Source organism: Erinaceus europaeus, chromosome 14, assembly GCF_950295315.1.
Source record: "Erinaceus europaeus chromosome 14, mEriEur2.1, whole genome shotgun sequence".
In the NCBI taxonomy this organism is placed as follows: domain Eukaryota; kingdom Metazoa; phylum Chordata; class Mammalia; order Eulipotyphla; family Erinaceidae; genus Erinaceus; species Erinaceus europaeus.
Window position 1 is genome coordinate 30979373 of NC_080175.1, and position 15767 is coordinate 30995139.

Consider the following 15767-nt stretch of genomic DNA (forward strand, 5'->3'; position numbering starts at 1 on the left):
TGATGTTTGCATTTAGGTATTTTTGTTGTTGTTGTTTTTTCTTTACCTCCAGGGTTATCTCTGGGGCTCTGTGCCTGCAAAATGAATCCATTGCCCCTGGAGGCTTTTTTTCCCATTTTTAAAAATATGTATTTATTTATTTTCCCTTTTGTTGCCCTTGTTAACATTGTTGTGGTTATTGATGTCATGGTTGGTGGATATGACAGAGAATATGGAGATATGGAGATATGGAGAGAAGCGGGGAAGACAGAGGGGGAGAGAAAGACACCTGCAGACCTGCTTCACCGCCTTTGAAGCGACTCCCTTGCAGGTGGGGAGCGGGGGGGCTCCAACCGGGATCCTTATGCTGGTCTTTGTGTTTTGCGCCACGTGTGCTTAACCCGCTGCGCCACCGCCCGACTTCCTATTTTTCTCATTTTTGTTGCCCTTGATGTTGTTTTTGTTGGATAGGACAGAGAGAAATTGAGACAGGAAGGTAGAACAGAGAGGGAGAGAGAGAAAGACACCTGCACATCTGCTTCGGCATTTGTAAAGCGTCGTCCTTGCAGATTGGAAGCCCAGGGCTACAACCGGGATCCCTATGCCAGTCCTTGTGCTTTGCACCTTATGCACTTAACCTGCTGCACTGCACAAGGCCCCCTACATTTAGTTTTATTATCTGTTTAGTATTCTTTCTAGTACAGTTGTACACTTATAGCTTGTCTTTTGTAATGGTGTTAATTTTTGAGAATCCAGGCCAGTTTTGCATTCATCTACACCTAAATTCATATGATTGTTTTCTTATGGTTAAATTCTGTTTAAATGTGTTTCATAAGAATGTTACCTAGATGATGTTTAGATTTCTCCAAGCTGCAGTATGGAGAAAGGGTTGACGATTGCTAAAAGGTGAGAGAGCAATTGCCGGGATAGCCTGAGGGTACTTCTTCCCGAGCTAGTGCTCTCTGGGTTGGAGAGAACTCAACTGGAGCTGATCTAGGCTGCTGTGTGGGAGAGGGATCAGGAACTCGTGCTGCACCAACTTCCGCAGGAGATACACTCTGGAACTCTCGGAGCCAGAAAGCAATTTCCAAGTGTCTTTAATCAGAAGAGCAACTGTTTTTATACTCTCCAAGTAGGGTGGAAACAGGATGTGATATAGAGAGGATGGAGAGAAAAGTGACTGGTGAAAATCAGAGTGTGACAAAGAAGGGATCAGTGTGTGACAAGGAGGGGGTGGAGCAGGAGAGAATCCTATCATAGAACCACCAATGCCCTGGAGTGCTTTATGTAAAAGTGATTTATGTAAATAGACCAAAGCTTTGGATCAGTAAAATCCCTATATAGGCATATGGTTAAGCAGAAGCCAGGGGGAGATGGCAACTACCCAACATCTCCCCCTTTCTTTTTAACTTTTTGCCATAGTATCAGGAGTGCGGGGCACTTTGTGAGGCAGGGAGACTGATAAGAGGCACACCTTTTTTGGGGTTCTACTGTCCCTCCTTGCTCAACCTCTCCGTGGAGAGAGAGACTAACAGGATTGACACACCCCTCAGGCTCAAGCCCTTCCAAGCTCAACCATATCCTCACAATTCCCCAACATCTTCCTCTTACTTAATGGCCATATATAACTGGGTCAATGTCTGTAAAAGGCTTCATCTCTGTCAGGGGAATAGCAGTGTAGGGGTGAACGGAAACCTGTTGGGAAGAAAGCAGAATGATAGTGTGTAAGTGTCTTCAAAAATAACTAGCACAAGACAGGGAGGGATAAGTAAGAGTAGCAAGAGACAGAGTGAGCCTGATGGGTGGAGGAGTGGGGGCCTGATAAGCCGAGGGGCTAGAGGGGTGATCTGGCATTGCAAAATCCTGAGTCAGCTGGCGGTAAGTTCTATGAACTGCTACAGTCATTCTTCAAGAAGTCCAGCAGTATAAAAGGAGTGTCCAGCAAGTTCTATAGAAGCATCAGTCCAATGTCAACGGCCAGGAAATAAATGCCACACGTCTATCTTGATGGAGGAGGACGGCCACCGGAACTTTTCTTCTCTGTAGAGAGTGACCTGGAACCGCCAAAACATGATGGGCGAAACAGAAGCAGGAAGAGCAGACACCGATGGTTGAGAGAAAGGCAGTAGGAAAGTCTTGTCCTTCGGAGTCTGTGAATCAGGTTCTCCAGATCGTGTCAGGTCACATCATGGGTTTCTGGGGATGGCTGTAATTGTGGGTGATGTCAGAGGTCAGGGGTCCAAGATGGATTTCTGGGGATTCTATATGAGCAGATGCTTCTTTATGCGAAGGCTTGTCATAGCTGTAGTCAATTACTTATGAAAAAACTTTGTAACAAATTAGAAGTTTACTACAATTGATAACTCAATGATTATAACTGGTTTAGGTATCTTTATAATTTTGTGTAAAGGTCATCTTACGTGACCTCATGTAGCAGTCTTTATATAGCAAAGTTTTCATACCGAGTTTAAGTTACATATATTGATTCTTGACTATTTTTACATTGGGTTTTTAAGCAAACTCAGGTTACTAGAGTTAACACATTTTAGTGACAATTTTTTTTTTTTTTGGTACATGTACAATATCAGATTGATGCCAAATTTGTTGTGGATTAATTTCCACAAGATAGCTTACAGGACATTTTTGGGGGCCCTCCAAAAATGTCCTGTATAGAGAATTTGTATTTTAACTTAGGAGATGATGAATTGTCACATTGAATATTTAGAGTTTTACCTTAAACACTCAGTTACTTAAATGAATTGATTTTACCTCTTCTCGTAAAAATGTAACTTCAAAGTTACAATTTAACTGTCAAGTTAATGTTTACCAAACTTGAAACACGCATATTAAACATATAGTTTATAACACACAGGAGGAGAAAAACTTGTAAATAAGATATATCATTTCAAATGTGAATTTAGAACTACTGTCATAGTTGAACCATCTTTACTCACACAGTTTAAGACTAAACATTTCATATTGATATCAAGACTTAAAAAAGAAATCAAAAGGGGGAATGAACCAATTTTTGGACTGATTCTGGACGTCTCCAGAAACCATGGCTGTGTCCAGCCGTTTGATATAAAGTCAGTTAACTTTCAGAGTACTCTGAGCACAATGGGTCATACAAAAATTTTGGTCACTCAACTCACTCAATTTTTTTTTTTTCACTCACTCACTCACAAAACACAACTGGCCAGTCATAGCATAAGACATTCATTCGGGGGGGGGGGGGAAGTTCTGTGAATCAGATTTTTTTTTTTATTCTGCCATGCTGTATTATGGATCCTGGGGTGCATCCTGTAGCCAGTCCTCTTGCAGCCAGTCTTCTTGCAGTGTTTCTTGTTCTTCAGGGATATCAGCGCCATCATGTGGGTATAGCCGGACATGGCGGGCAGGAACCCAAACAGGCTTGGAGTAATTTTGTGGAAAAATACATGCGAAACCCCTCCCCATAGTCAACAGGGGGTCAGGTCCTTTCCAAATTTTATCAAGTGGGTCTTTCCATTTGACTTTAATAGCTGGGAGGGTGGGTGGTGTTTGCCAATGAAGAATTATAGGAGGTTGGTCGGAGTTTTTGTAAATATTAAAGAGATTTAATGTAGTTAAGGCTTTTGCCAGCTGGATATTAGGGGGTACATTTCCCCTTTTTCTTTATTTAATTGAGCCTTAAGAGTTTGATGGGCCCTCTCAACAATGCCTTGTCCCTGTGGATTATACGGAATGCCTGTAGTATGAGTAATGTTCCAGAGGGAACAAAAATCTTTAAATTGTTTGCTGGTAAAAGCAGGTCCATTATCCGTTTTAAGTTGAAGAGGTAAGCCCATTACAGCAAAACAGGAGAGCATATGGCTTATAAGCTTTTTTGAGTTTTCTCCAGTTTGAGCTGTAGCCCACATAAACTTAGAGAAGGTATCAATTGAGACGAACACATATTTTTGTTTGCCAAAGTTAGGTATGTGGGTAACATCAATTTGCCAAAGAGCGTTGGCTTTTAAACCTCGAGGATTAACCCCTAGAGTCTGAATAGCAGGTGTTTTGATTAGACCTGCACAGGAGGAACATGTAGCAAGAATACGTTTTAACTGTGGCAGAGGAATATCAGGAAATCGAGCTCGAAGACCTTTAAGATTAACATGGGTTAGGGAATGAAAGTCAGCAGGATTAGAGACAGAGGCTAGGAGAATTCCTGTGGAGGCAAGGCGGTCAGCTGCAGCATTCCCTTCGGACAGGGGACCAGGAAGAGGGCTGTGGGAACGTAGGTGCTGAACATACAGTGGATGGGTTCGAGAACAGAGCATAGAGGCAATTTGAATTAAAAGAGGAGAAAGTGGGTTGTCATCAATTCTTACATAAGATCGAGCAAGCCATGGAAGTAAGTTAACAGTATACACACTGTCAGAAAAAAGGTTGAAGGATTCTGGTACAGCTTTTAATGCAAGGAAAACAGCATAAAGTTCTTTGTACTGAGGGGAATTATCAGGAAGTTCAGTAAAGAGAGGTTTGGGGTATTGCTAGTCTGGATAATATATAAGGGCAGCAGCTCCCTTTTTTCCACCATCAGTGAACACTGTAGGAGCAGAGGGGATGGGATCTCGAGAGAAAAGTTTAGGTACTAGTAGAGGCAACAGAGGTAAAGAAGCTATCAAATTATTGGAGGGAAAATGATTATCTAATTGTCCTGGAAAACCCATTAAACTTATGGCAAAACGAGAATGGTGGCGTATGAGCCATTCTGTATCAGTGAGAGAAAAGGGAAGAATGATTGAATCTGGTTCCTTTCCTAAGACCTGAACTGATCTGTTTCTTCCTTGGCGAACCATAAATGCTAAGGCATCGATCTCGGTAAGGAGTCTTGGAGCTCCACCTACTGGCGTATGAAGCCATTCGAGAACGCCATGTTTCTGCCACAATGCCCCCACTACCGTGGGGGTGGAGTTAAAGATTAGAAGATTTACTGGAGAGGAGGGGGAGAATCGAACGAGGTGCATGTCCTGGAGAGCCTGGTTAACTTTTTCCAGAGCCAAGGATGCTTTGGGGGTTAACATACGCTTTGAGGAGGGCTGTTTGTTTCCTTTTAACAGATCGAACAGTGGTTGCAGGCAGCTCGTAGGCAGATAAAGATACTGCCTAAGCCAATTCAAATTTCCAAGAAAACTTTGTAAAGAAGCAAGAGTGAGATTAGAAGGAAAAGTAACACAAGGTTTTAAAGGACGAATCTGCGTTAGGGAAATCTCTGAGCCTAAGAAAGATATTGGAGGGATTAGCTGTATCTTCTCAGGAGCTACATTAAGTCCACTTCTATTTGAGTAACACAGTGACTTAGAGCAGAGGTGATATGGGATGAAGAAAGGAAAAATCTTAGAAAGATGGGTATAATGACTAGCTTTGACTGTGATAAGTAATAGAAAGGAAGAAACCCAGTATAATTTCGGTTACTGGTAAATGACTGTGCCATCCATCAATTCAGGAAAGAAAAGAAACGCTTATTGTGGTGATTAATGTGCTTACTTTTCGTATGCACTATTTGAAATAACCATTCATCTTTAAGATGGATATGACTGACTGCTAGAACCCATTTTAGGGCTGGGGAGATGCCAGTCCCTGTTCAGGGCACCATTATGCCGGGCTAGGTTTGCGGGCGGGAGAAAGAGAGATGACCAGGGACTTGCAGTTCAGTCTTAATTCATTTAAGCTATCTAAACTAACTATAATCACAATCCTGTCCTTATATATATATACTTGCCAAGTAGGGTGGAAATAGGATGTGATGTAGAGAGGGTGGAGTGAAAAGACAGTGGTGGAAATCAGGGTGACTATGAGAGGGGGCGGAGCAAAAAGACATTGTGAACCAGTGGGGATTAAACCAATGCCCTGCAAGCAGGGCGGTGCTTAGTTAACAGTGGTTATGTAAATAGAATACAGTGTTAGGCAGGGGAGATTAAACCAATGAAACAGAAGGGGTCTTAGAAGCATACCAACAGGGAGATAGCATAATGGTTATGCAAAAGCCTTTTAAGCCTGAGGCTCTGAAGTCCCAGGTTCAATTCCCAGAACCTTCATAAGCCAGAACTGAGCAGTGTTCTGGTCTGTTTCTCTCTTGGTATCTTTCCCTCTATATCTACTCTTTCTCAGTAAAATAAACTAAATACAAATATTTTTAAAAAGAACCCATTTTAGATTTAGGAGATGAAATCAGAGGCTGAAATCTTGACATTGCAAGTAGGGGTAAGGCACAGGAATGAATCAGATTGCCTAGGGTATTAGTTGAAGATATATGAGGTGATTTAGACATTCTTAGATTTATTTGTGCCCCATATCAATGTTGTTTTCCTAGAGTTGTTTCTTGGATTTTCAGGCTTTTAAGTTCTGGGGTTATTACACTCTCTTGATCTCATGTAACCATCTAAACCCAAAATTAGTAGTCTTCATCACAGATTGCATTTTCCTAAACAAGATTAGAGAAAAACTGGAATTGGACTTATATTCACAGTGACCTGCTTCATCCAAATACCCTTTGGTAAGATGACACCATCATTTCCCCAGTTCATGTAGGGCAGCCATACATGCTCCATTGTTTCTTAGTTTAGTCCCAAAGTGTGCTGAGACACTTTATGCAGGCCATTTAAATTATAAAACTGATCATACAAGTATTTTCATGTATTCATACAATCTAGAGTGTAATTCTGAAAAATGACCCCCCCAAAAATATAAAGTTAACTCTAATTTTTGCTTTGTAGTGCACTCATCTCTGGTAGAGACTTGAATTTGGTATGTTAAGAGGGGTTAGTGATATTTCATTGCTGTTAAAAAAAATGTGAGTCAGGTGGTGGCACAGTGGGTTAAGCGCATGTGGCGCAAAGCACAAGGACCGGTGTAAGAATTCCAGTTCGAGCCCCCCGCTCCCCACCTACAGAGGAGTCGTTTCATAGGCGGTGAGGCAGGTCTGCAAGTGTCTGTCTTTCTCTCCCCCTCTCTGTCCTCCCCTCCTCTCTCCATTTCTCTCTGTTCTATCCAACAATGAACAGCATCAACAATGGCAATAATAATGACCACAACAAGGCTACAACAACAAGGGCAACAAAAGGGAGAAAAAAGTGGCCTCCAGGAGCGGTGGATTCATGGTGCAGGCACCGAGCCCAGCAATAACCCTGCAGGGGAAAAAAAGATGGTAATTCCCTTTGTGTCTTATGTTTTTCCTTAAAACTGTGTAAAAGTGGATATATCAGTACAAGATATTGTCCCTCACTGTAACAAATAACAAAGGTGGTGCTTTAACTTGAAGCATGTAAATTGTCTATAAAGTTCTGCTCTTAAAGAGATGATCGGTGTGAGTCCACGTGGTTGTGCACCCGGTTCGAGCCCCCGGTCCTTACCTACAAGAGGGAAGCTTTTCAAGTGCTGAAGCAGTGTTGCAGATGTCTCTGTCTCTCCCTCTTTATCACCTCCTCCCCTCTCGATTTCTGGCTGTCTCTATCCAATAAATAAAATAAAGATAATAAAAAATTGAAAAAAATATCGATTAAAGAATATGACTAAGCATGTGTATGCAATTTATTAAAACAACTTAATTTGACTATTATATCCTGATCTGATTTCATTTTTTCTTAATTATAGTTTTTTCTCTCAAGGACCTATTTGTATTATGGAGTGCAACTTGCACACTTTAATCTAATCAGACAATTAATACGTGTCTGCCCAGTCCCAACATCTGCCAACCTATATTGTTGATTGTATCTAATTGTTGTATCTAATTGTAATATTGTTGATGGCATCTAATCTTAAATAGATTAAAGGTAAACAGTTCCCTCCCAAAACCACTATTGATACCACTATTGATAATTCCTATTGATACCACTGCAAAATCAAGGTTTATAGCAATGAGTATGTTATTGAATGCTTTCAGTAGATGGATTAAGATTTATTTATTACCAGAACATTGGCTTATGCTGATACTGAGGATTGACTCTGGGACCTCAGCGTCTCAGGCATGAAAGTCTGTTTTTGCATAATCACTAGCTGTCTCTCCAGCACAATATTATTTTCAATATGAAGATTCATCAACAATATGGTGAAACTGCATGTCAAAGTTAAGGCCCAAGACACAATTTCATATAAGACTTAAAAAATTAGTATAAAATGACAGGAAAAAAATGACAGTCAGGATTACATTAAAAAATTATAAAATAGGGGCCAGTGGTGGTGGTGCACCTGGTTGAGTGCATATGTTATAATGCAGAAGGAGCCAGGTTCAATCCCCTGGTCCCCTGCAGGGGGAAGCTTTGCAAGTGGTGAAGCAGGGCTATAGGTATCTCTCTTCTTCTCTATCTTCCCTCCCCTCTCGATTTCTGACTGTTTCTATCCAATAAATATAGTAAAAAAAAAAAATTAGAAAAAGAAATTATATCCACGTGTCAACAACTTTACTCAATAAAATTATAAAAGAATAAAAAGTCTTCAACAGTGGAGCCCTGTTGATGACATAGACAAATAAAGTAACTTTGAAACCAGCGCATACATATATTAATTTGATAATTTCAAAGACATTTATTGGTTTATTTTATGAGAGAAAGAGAAAGATCAAAGTTCCATCACATATATATTTTTGGGAGTAGAGCACCAAGCATGCAAGGAATTTCACAAACATTTCCCCCTGAAGGTGGGGATCAGGGACTTGAAGCCAGTCCTTGAGCATTGTAGCACATGTGCTCAACCATGTGTGCCACCACATGCCCTGGGTATAATTTCTTACCATCCCATGTAAATGTTTGCAAAACATTCTCACAGGCTGACCTTTTCAGGTACAAAGAGAGAGAGACAGAGAAGAAGATAAAGACACCAAAGTACTGACGTGTTCTCCAGTGCAATGAAGGCTGGGTTCAAACCTGGGTCTCAGGCAAGGCAAAACAAGCACATTCTCCAGGTTCACTATTTTGCTAACCCTTGTGGAAACTTGATTGATTGATTGGCTTACTTATGTACTTTTGTCATCACTGGAGCTATACAACTCTGGGATGACTTTTTCAGATAGAAACAGAGAGGGTGAGAGAGACGGGGGGGAGAATGAAAAAGAGAGAGAGAATGAGAGAGAGACAGAGAGAGAGAGAGAGAGAGAGAGAGCACACCACGAGAGGGTCCTCCAATGTGATGGTGACTTGGCTCAGATCAGGTTTTTAATCATGGTAAAACAGCATGCTATTCAAGTAAGATAGTTTGCTGGCCCCCTCATAGTGACTTTTTGGGGGCCTTTAATGCTTGAACATTAACTTAAAAACAATTAATTTAATGTAAAACCTGTGTTTTCTGTTGATGTTGCCTAGTTGCTTGATGCTTGGTTGAATGCACTTTCTTTTCTTTTAACCTTTAAAAAATATTTTATTTTGAGAGTGATGGAGAGAGAGAGAGAGAGAGAGAGAGAGAGAGAGAGAGAGAAGAGAGAGAGAGAGAGAGAGAGAAACACCAGAGCACTGCTCAGCTCTGGTTTATGGCAGTGCAGGGGATTGAACCTGGGACTTTGGAGCCTCAGGCATGAAAATCTGTTTGCGTAACCATTATGCTATTTTACACACCCATGAAGTTTTTTTTAACTGACATGAGACTATTTATATCCTTGTTCATGTGTCTTTTCAAAAAAAAAAAACCAAAAACCTTACTTACAGCTGTTCTATTTCAGAAAATCCAGTAACTCTAAAGGAGGGAGGTGGGCATTCAGTGTTCTACAGTGAAGGAAATGGGTGATCTGGTGGAAGATGTGGTGTGCTAACACCTGCTATGGAAAGATATGAAATTATACACCTGTGACAACAATAGTCTTGGAAATGAATGTATTCTCAATAAAGTGATAATGCTAAAAATAAACTAATAAAAAGACACCACTTCTGCATGTATATCAAAAGATAAATGGCTGGTGAGGAGATAGCACAATGAAGTGCAAGAAGATTTTCATGCCTAAGACACCAAAGGTCCCAGATTCAACCCCAGCACCATCATAAACCAGCTAAGCAGTACTCTAGTAAATAATAATAATTATAATAATAATAAATATTTTCCCCCATGTATCCTACTTCAAAAACTAACAAGGGACTCAACAAGTGATCACAACCTTCTTTATAGTCCTAAAAGATCTCTAATAACTTACCTACTAGAACACCATGGTAATTCTAAGTCATCAATTTGTGGAACCTCTAATGACATCTTGTGGGAATGCCTTTGTGTTCAATTAATCCTCATTTGAGAAACTTCTTTAGGGGCTTAGATAAATGAATGGTAGGATAATGTGAGCCCCTGTGCACAATTGTCAATCTAAATTCTTGTCAATTTGTATACCACTTAAAAGTCAAGTTACCTATAACTTAGAGAAAAAAACAGGCTAAAAGGAAAAGTAAGATATGGATATACTTAAAAAGAAGTAGAAGAACATAGAAAATTAGGATAATAATTAGAGCTAAGGACAATGGGGCAAGAGATTCTATAATACATGGAATTGGCAGAGAACTCATTGAAAGCAGTAGGAAGGGATGAAGTTGCAGAAAATAGTTAGAGACCCTGGGCTTAAAAATATACTGAAAATCCACTAATGTTTTGAAGGATAAGTGAAAGTGAAAGTGAGGAAGGTTGTGGGTAGGTTAATCAGCTAGGATGGGATGAACATAGAAGTAGATAAACAAGCATAGACATTGTGATAATTGATGCAAGTAGAAACGTGAGCCAACAGAATGATGACAGTAGAATAAAGGAAGGAAATGCATGAGAAATGTAGTGAATACAGTTGATGGATTGGGATCACTCTGAAAAAAGAACATATCTCTACTAATGGTTATGTAATTTGCATTCTCACAAGTTGGAAGATTTCAAAAATGTTAGAAATATCAGAATAGAGTGAAATTTTAGAATTTCTGCTCCAGTGAGCTATTGTCCTAGACTCACCAGTCATTTTTCCTGGAGTTCTGTTGATACTGCTCCATCAGATTATCCAGGAATTTGAACTCATCAGTGCTAGACTTTCCGATTTTTTTTTAAAGAAAATCTAAAAATCTAACTACTTTGTGACATCTTCCCATTCTAAAAGCTAGCAACTCAGTATATTTTGTTAGCATATAAAACATGTTGAAGGATAGACTTGGTTTCTATATTTCAGTTGGAATTTTGTGTGCCTTTTTTTTATTGATTTAATAATGATCAACAAGACCATAGGATAAGAGGGGTACAATTCCAGCACTTCCCACCACCAGAGTTCTGTATCCCATCCCCTCCATTGAAAGCTTTCCTATTCTTTATCCCTCTGGGAGCATGGACCCAGGATCACTATGGGGTACAGAAGGTGGGAGGTCTGGTTTCTGTAATTGTTTCTCTGCAGGATGTTGGCATTGTCAGGTTGATCCATACTCCCAGTTTGTTTCTATCTTTCCCTGGTGGGGCAGGGCTCTGGAGAGGTGAGGTTCTAGGGTTGTGTGCCTCTTTTTAAAGTCTCCTTGGATTGTTCCCCGAAGCCAAAATATCACTTAAAAAAGTCTGACTATGTAATTCCTATTAGTAAGGAGCTCACAGAAAGGCTTTTTGTGTTAGTTAATATTTTCCTTTTGTTGGAATATTGATTTGAAAGTTACAAGCCTTTCTTTACTTCTTCCCAGCCAGGTCTCTAGACAAACTTTATAACTTTGCTGATTGCTCTGGACTCCACCTGATATTTGCTCTAAATGCACTGCGTCGTAATCCCAATAACTCCTGGAACAGTTCTAGTGCCCTGAGTCTGTTGAAGTACAGTGCCAGCAAAAAGTACAACATTTCTTGGGAACTGGGTAATGGTAAGTAAGGATATTATTTCCTCTTAATTGACAAGATAAAAAAATGAAAAAATATAGTTAAGGGTATAAACTCAGTCAGACTATCTCTAGGGTGATGTTTGGCCACAGTAAAATAGCAAAGGTTAAGGATAGGTTTTTTTGTTTGTTTGTTTTGTTTTGCTTTAGTGAATCCATACCATTCTCATCTTTAGTTATCTCTAATCACCTCTTCCTAAAGCTAAATGTAAATATGACTAGCCAATTGATGTTAAATTAGGGAAAGCATGTCTTTACAGCATGTGCTGCTTTTTTACAATGTATATTTTTATGGAGCACCGATCCTATAGGATGACCCAAATAAAAATCCAACAGATTTGTTAAAATATATTTAGGGGCTGCTGCTCCATATGTAGTATATGCACACTTTAAGGTTTGTAGTGCCTGTTAGCATATGAAAAGGCCACAGATGTCCCTAAGAAGAAGTTTGTCATTTTCAATCCAGCATTTTTAGTTAATAGAAAGGGAACAAGAAAATATCATTTCACCATTTTATGCAGTGTTAGACATCCATCAAACCCATGTCCTTTTGCATGTTTTCTACCACAGGGTCAACTCTCTTATCCCTAGTATCTCTTCAGTGTTTTAACAGGGGTTGATTTAGACCATATATTGTGCTGTCACATAGGGCCCCCCACTTAAAACAAAAACAAAAATAAAACAAAAAAAAAGAGAGAGGGCCATAGTTAGTTTAATGCTTTGCTGCTACCATCTTGAAATTTTGAACAATTTTTAAGAAGACCCACATTTTAATTTTACACATATACCTGAGAATTATATAGCCAAACATAGATTTGATCATTGAACTGTTATAGTCAGATATAAGCTACATATATATCTAATAGCAAATTTTATAGCCAGAGATGTTTAGTCATTAAATGTATTTATCTCTGTGTATGTATGATCTGCACCATCCCATGATGGACATCATAATACAATTCTATGAACCAGCCTTTGGAGAAGTCCTGCCTAAATCACAGGATTTATCCTGAGGATACAGATGTGTATATGGTGTATGATATTCTATATATTCCATAACTGCAACAATGTTGAGTCAGTCACTATGGGATATAGTTAAAATAATGGATAATATAAATTTGAAAATATTTCAGAATTCCCTAATAAATGGCTTTTAAATAAACTATACAATAACTAGTTGAATTTAACAAACCAAGACTTTTCTTAAAATTATGGTGCAAATTGATACGAGATTTGTCCAATGTCTCATTTACTCATAGTTAATCCATAGCTGTTACACAGGTGTATGATTTTTATTGCATTCTATAATTTAAAGTCTTCACATTATGATAAGTAAGAAATATGAGTTTTATAAGAGTAAGTATTCTCTTTTCCTTTCAGTAGCCATTAGCTGACTGTTCTTTCTTCTGGCTTTAACTTTCTCTTGTAAAAGAAAATCTGGGATGAATTATAATCAAAAGGGCACCCCCTAAGCTTAACTGGAAATGTTTTGACTATAAGAAGCTAGATTGAGGTCAAAAGTATTCTAAAGTAAGCAAAGTTCTTTACTGAGCCCTCCTTGTCCCATCTTCTATTTCATACATCCCAACATTATTTGATAAATTTGTTATCTACTCATGTCCACCCCACTAAGTCTTACCCTACCTCAGTATCAGACTCCATCTAGCTCAGTGTTTGTCCTCAAACAGAACAAATTGTTCTTCAATGTAGTCCTCAAATAGGGAACTGTATATAGCATGAGGACCAATTAGGTATAAACTTTAAAATGGTAAATGTGAGAATATAAGGAGTGGCATGACCTCTTGTGAAATGGAGAATGCAGGTTCTATCCAATGACTATGTTTGTTTTCTTTTTAAAATATTGTGTAACCTAAATAAAACTTATTTGTAAAAATTCTTAACTAGTTTTAGGTAAATCCAGAGCAATTAAAACCTACCTATAGATGATGGAAACAATGCCTTTACACTTTTGTTATCAGTAAATGTGGCAGTTTATTAGTGTAAATGGACCTTTAGTTGGTTTAATTGGAGAGATTTGGTGGTGGCTGGAAGTAGGGAGAGTATATGCAACTTCTTGTATAAGACCATTTATATCAGACAGCTGAAAGTCAGTCTATCCCCAGAACTGTCATTCCCTCAAAGCATGCTAAGTAGATTTAAGTTGAGGCCAATTACCTTCCAATAGTAATTTTTGTCATGTTAACCACACACTTGATCCCCTCTATATATGTTTAAAATGACTTGTCAGGGCTTAACAAAAACAGACTCTTTTTCGGACTAGAAAAAATGCACATTCACAGATAAGAAAATTGATGAAGATATAGATAGCAATTGATAGGAAGACAATCAAATTTATGAATAAAGTTTTAATAAAATGCTTTCTTATAATGCTGATGTGAGCATTTTTTCTAAAGTAGATTTGGGGAGATTTTAAGTGCCTAGTCAAAAAAACTAGAATTAGACAGTTTACTCCCCCCCCCTTTTCTTTCAAAAACCGTATTTCTAACTTTTGGTTTGACATTAATAAATAATATCTCCAACTCAGCACCCTTTTATTTTTCTACTTTTTCTAATTCATTTGACAACTATTGATGGTTTCTCATGGGTTAAAATCATATCTGTTGTGATTTCCAGTGTATTTTGTATTATATGTTTATACATTACCCCTAAAAAATTATCTGTATGCTCATCAGCACCCTGGCCTAGCTGTGACTTTCCAGTCCTCTATTTTATTCTTTATAACCATGTCTTTTTAGATAGAAGGAATAATTTAATGATTATATCCAGTTTTAGGAAGGGGCAGTAAAACTGGCCCTCTTATCACTCATCCTCCATTATACACATGTCCTGCTAACAAGTATTTTACCTCTAAAGTAAATTTCACATAGAAAAAAAAATATATGCTTGTTTATCTTGAGTGACTAAACTTTAAGTGGATATCCTACTAAAAGTCAGTCATGTGTCCCACTCCCCCACCCCCAGTTTATAACTGGTGTGAGGCAGTATCTCATTTTGATTTTAATTTGTACTTCTCTAGTGATCAGTGAAGAATTTTTTCATGCCTCGGGTCTTCTGTTTATCTGTTTTAGAAAACTGTCTATTCACATCATTTGCCTGCTTTTAAATTGGATTATTTCTTTTTGTTGTTATTGAGTCATTTTATTTTTTTATAGATGCTTGATATTAAACTTTTGTCAGATGTGTGATGTGCACATACCCTCTCCCAACTGCTAGGCATTTGAATAGTATTTTATTTGTATAATATTTCCAAATGCTCTTTTAATTAAGATTAAAAATGAAGCATTTTAATGTGCAAACCTGAATGAGAAACATTAGATTAAGATAGAAATTCCATTTGCAATTATATCTAACAGAATGAGTTCCTTGGAATAAATTTAACAAAGATTTATACACTAAAAACTATAAACCACTGTTAAAAGAAATAGAAATGGAAACACATAAAAATGGATAGATATCCCATGCTCATAGTACTGGCAGAATTAACATGATTAAAGTGATAATACCACCAAAGTATTATATAGGTTCAGTGCAATATCTATAAAAATCCCTACAGCATTGTTTAAGAAGAAATTGACTGAATAAATGTTACTGAAACTTATTTAGAACCACAAAAGACCCTGAATTATCAAATCAACCTAGAAAATCAGAATAGAAATAGAGGATTCACATCCTCAACTTCAAACTATTTTACAAAATTATAATAATTGTGGGGAAAAGTACACAGAGATATCAACAGAATAGTACTGGGAACATAGAAATTGACAAGAAACAAAATAGGAACCAAGAAATACATATCTATACTTTAAAATTTTTAAATACTTATTTATTTATTTATTTATTCCCTTTTGTTGCCCGTGTTAATTGTTGTAGTTATTATCATTGTTGTCATTGACATCATCCTTGCCGGACAGGACAGAGGGAAATGGAGAGAGATGGGGAGGACAGAGA

At 38.2% G+C, this 15767-nt stretch overlaps 1 protein-coding gene across 2 annotated transcripts in view; it reads left to right on the forward strand.

Moving 5' to 3' along the window:
- Nucleotides 1-15767, forward strand: part of HPSE2 (heparanase 2 (inactive)) — a 707067-nt gene that overhangs the window by 351876 nt on the left and 339424 nt on the right. Inside the window, exon 4 of one of the 2 annotated variants that reach the window (XM_060171512.1) lies at nucleotides 11610-11783. The exons of the other annotated variant lie outside the window; for it this stretch is intronic. Coding sequence (XP_060027495.1) covers nucleotides 11610-11783 — 174 coding nt within the window. The remainder of the gene's footprint in view (nucleotides 1-11609; nucleotides 11784-15767) is intronic. 2 annotated transcript variants of the gene reach the window in all.